This window comes from Nestor notabilis, unplaced genomic scaffold (assembly GCF_000696875.1).
Source record: "Nestor notabilis isolate BGI_N333 unplaced genomic scaffold, ASM69687v1 scaffold22973, whole genome shotgun sequence".
NCBI classification, from domain to species: Eukaryota; Metazoa; Chordata; class Aves; order Psittaciformes; family Psittacidae; genus Nestor; species Nestor notabilis.
The window spans coordinates 1070-1527 of NW_009921832.1; the positions used below are offsets into that span (position 1 = coordinate 1070).

A 458-nucleotide genomic window follows, 5' to 3' on the forward strand; every position below is an offset into this window, starting at 1 on the left:
GGGTCAGACAAACACAGCGTGGCAGCCACAGGCCTGAATTGGAAACGATCCATCCAGATTTATTGATTCCTACTAAAACAAGATCCTGTTAACAGTACGTAACTGTCTCTACAAACTCACAGCTATCTGCCAAACAATAAAAATTCCAAACTACAAAAGATGAGTTGTATTCAGTAAATATAAATGGGGAATTTAGGCTTTGTGTAGAATGTTTTATCAGACTATTTACAGTGCAACACAGATCATTCGAGTTCAGATCTCGCCAGCTTCTCTCTCTTCTGATCTCTTGGAACGAGATTTGCCATTTGTGCTCTCGTGACGCCTCTCAGAAGAGTTCTTCTCTTTCCTCTCTCTGTCTCGTGACTTTTCTCTTGAAGATCGATCTCTAGAAGATCTGAAGTACAAAGTAAACCATCGCTATGAGCTTAACAACTAAAAGAGTTTCAAACACGCAGAAA

General features: G+C 40.0%; 1 protein-coding gene across 1 annotated transcript in view; it reads right to left on the reverse strand.

The window, feature by feature from the left end:
* Positions 1-252: 252 nt before the first annotated feature.
* The window catches only part of LUC7L (LUC7-like (S. cerevisiae)), a 16105-nt gene continuing 15899 nt past the window's right edge, over positions 253-458 (reverse strand). Inside the window, exon 10 of the mRNA XM_010011318.1 lies at positions 253-394. Within this exon, the coding sequence (XP_010009620.1) occupies positions 253-394 (142 nt within the window). The remainder of the gene's footprint in view (positions 395-458) is intronic.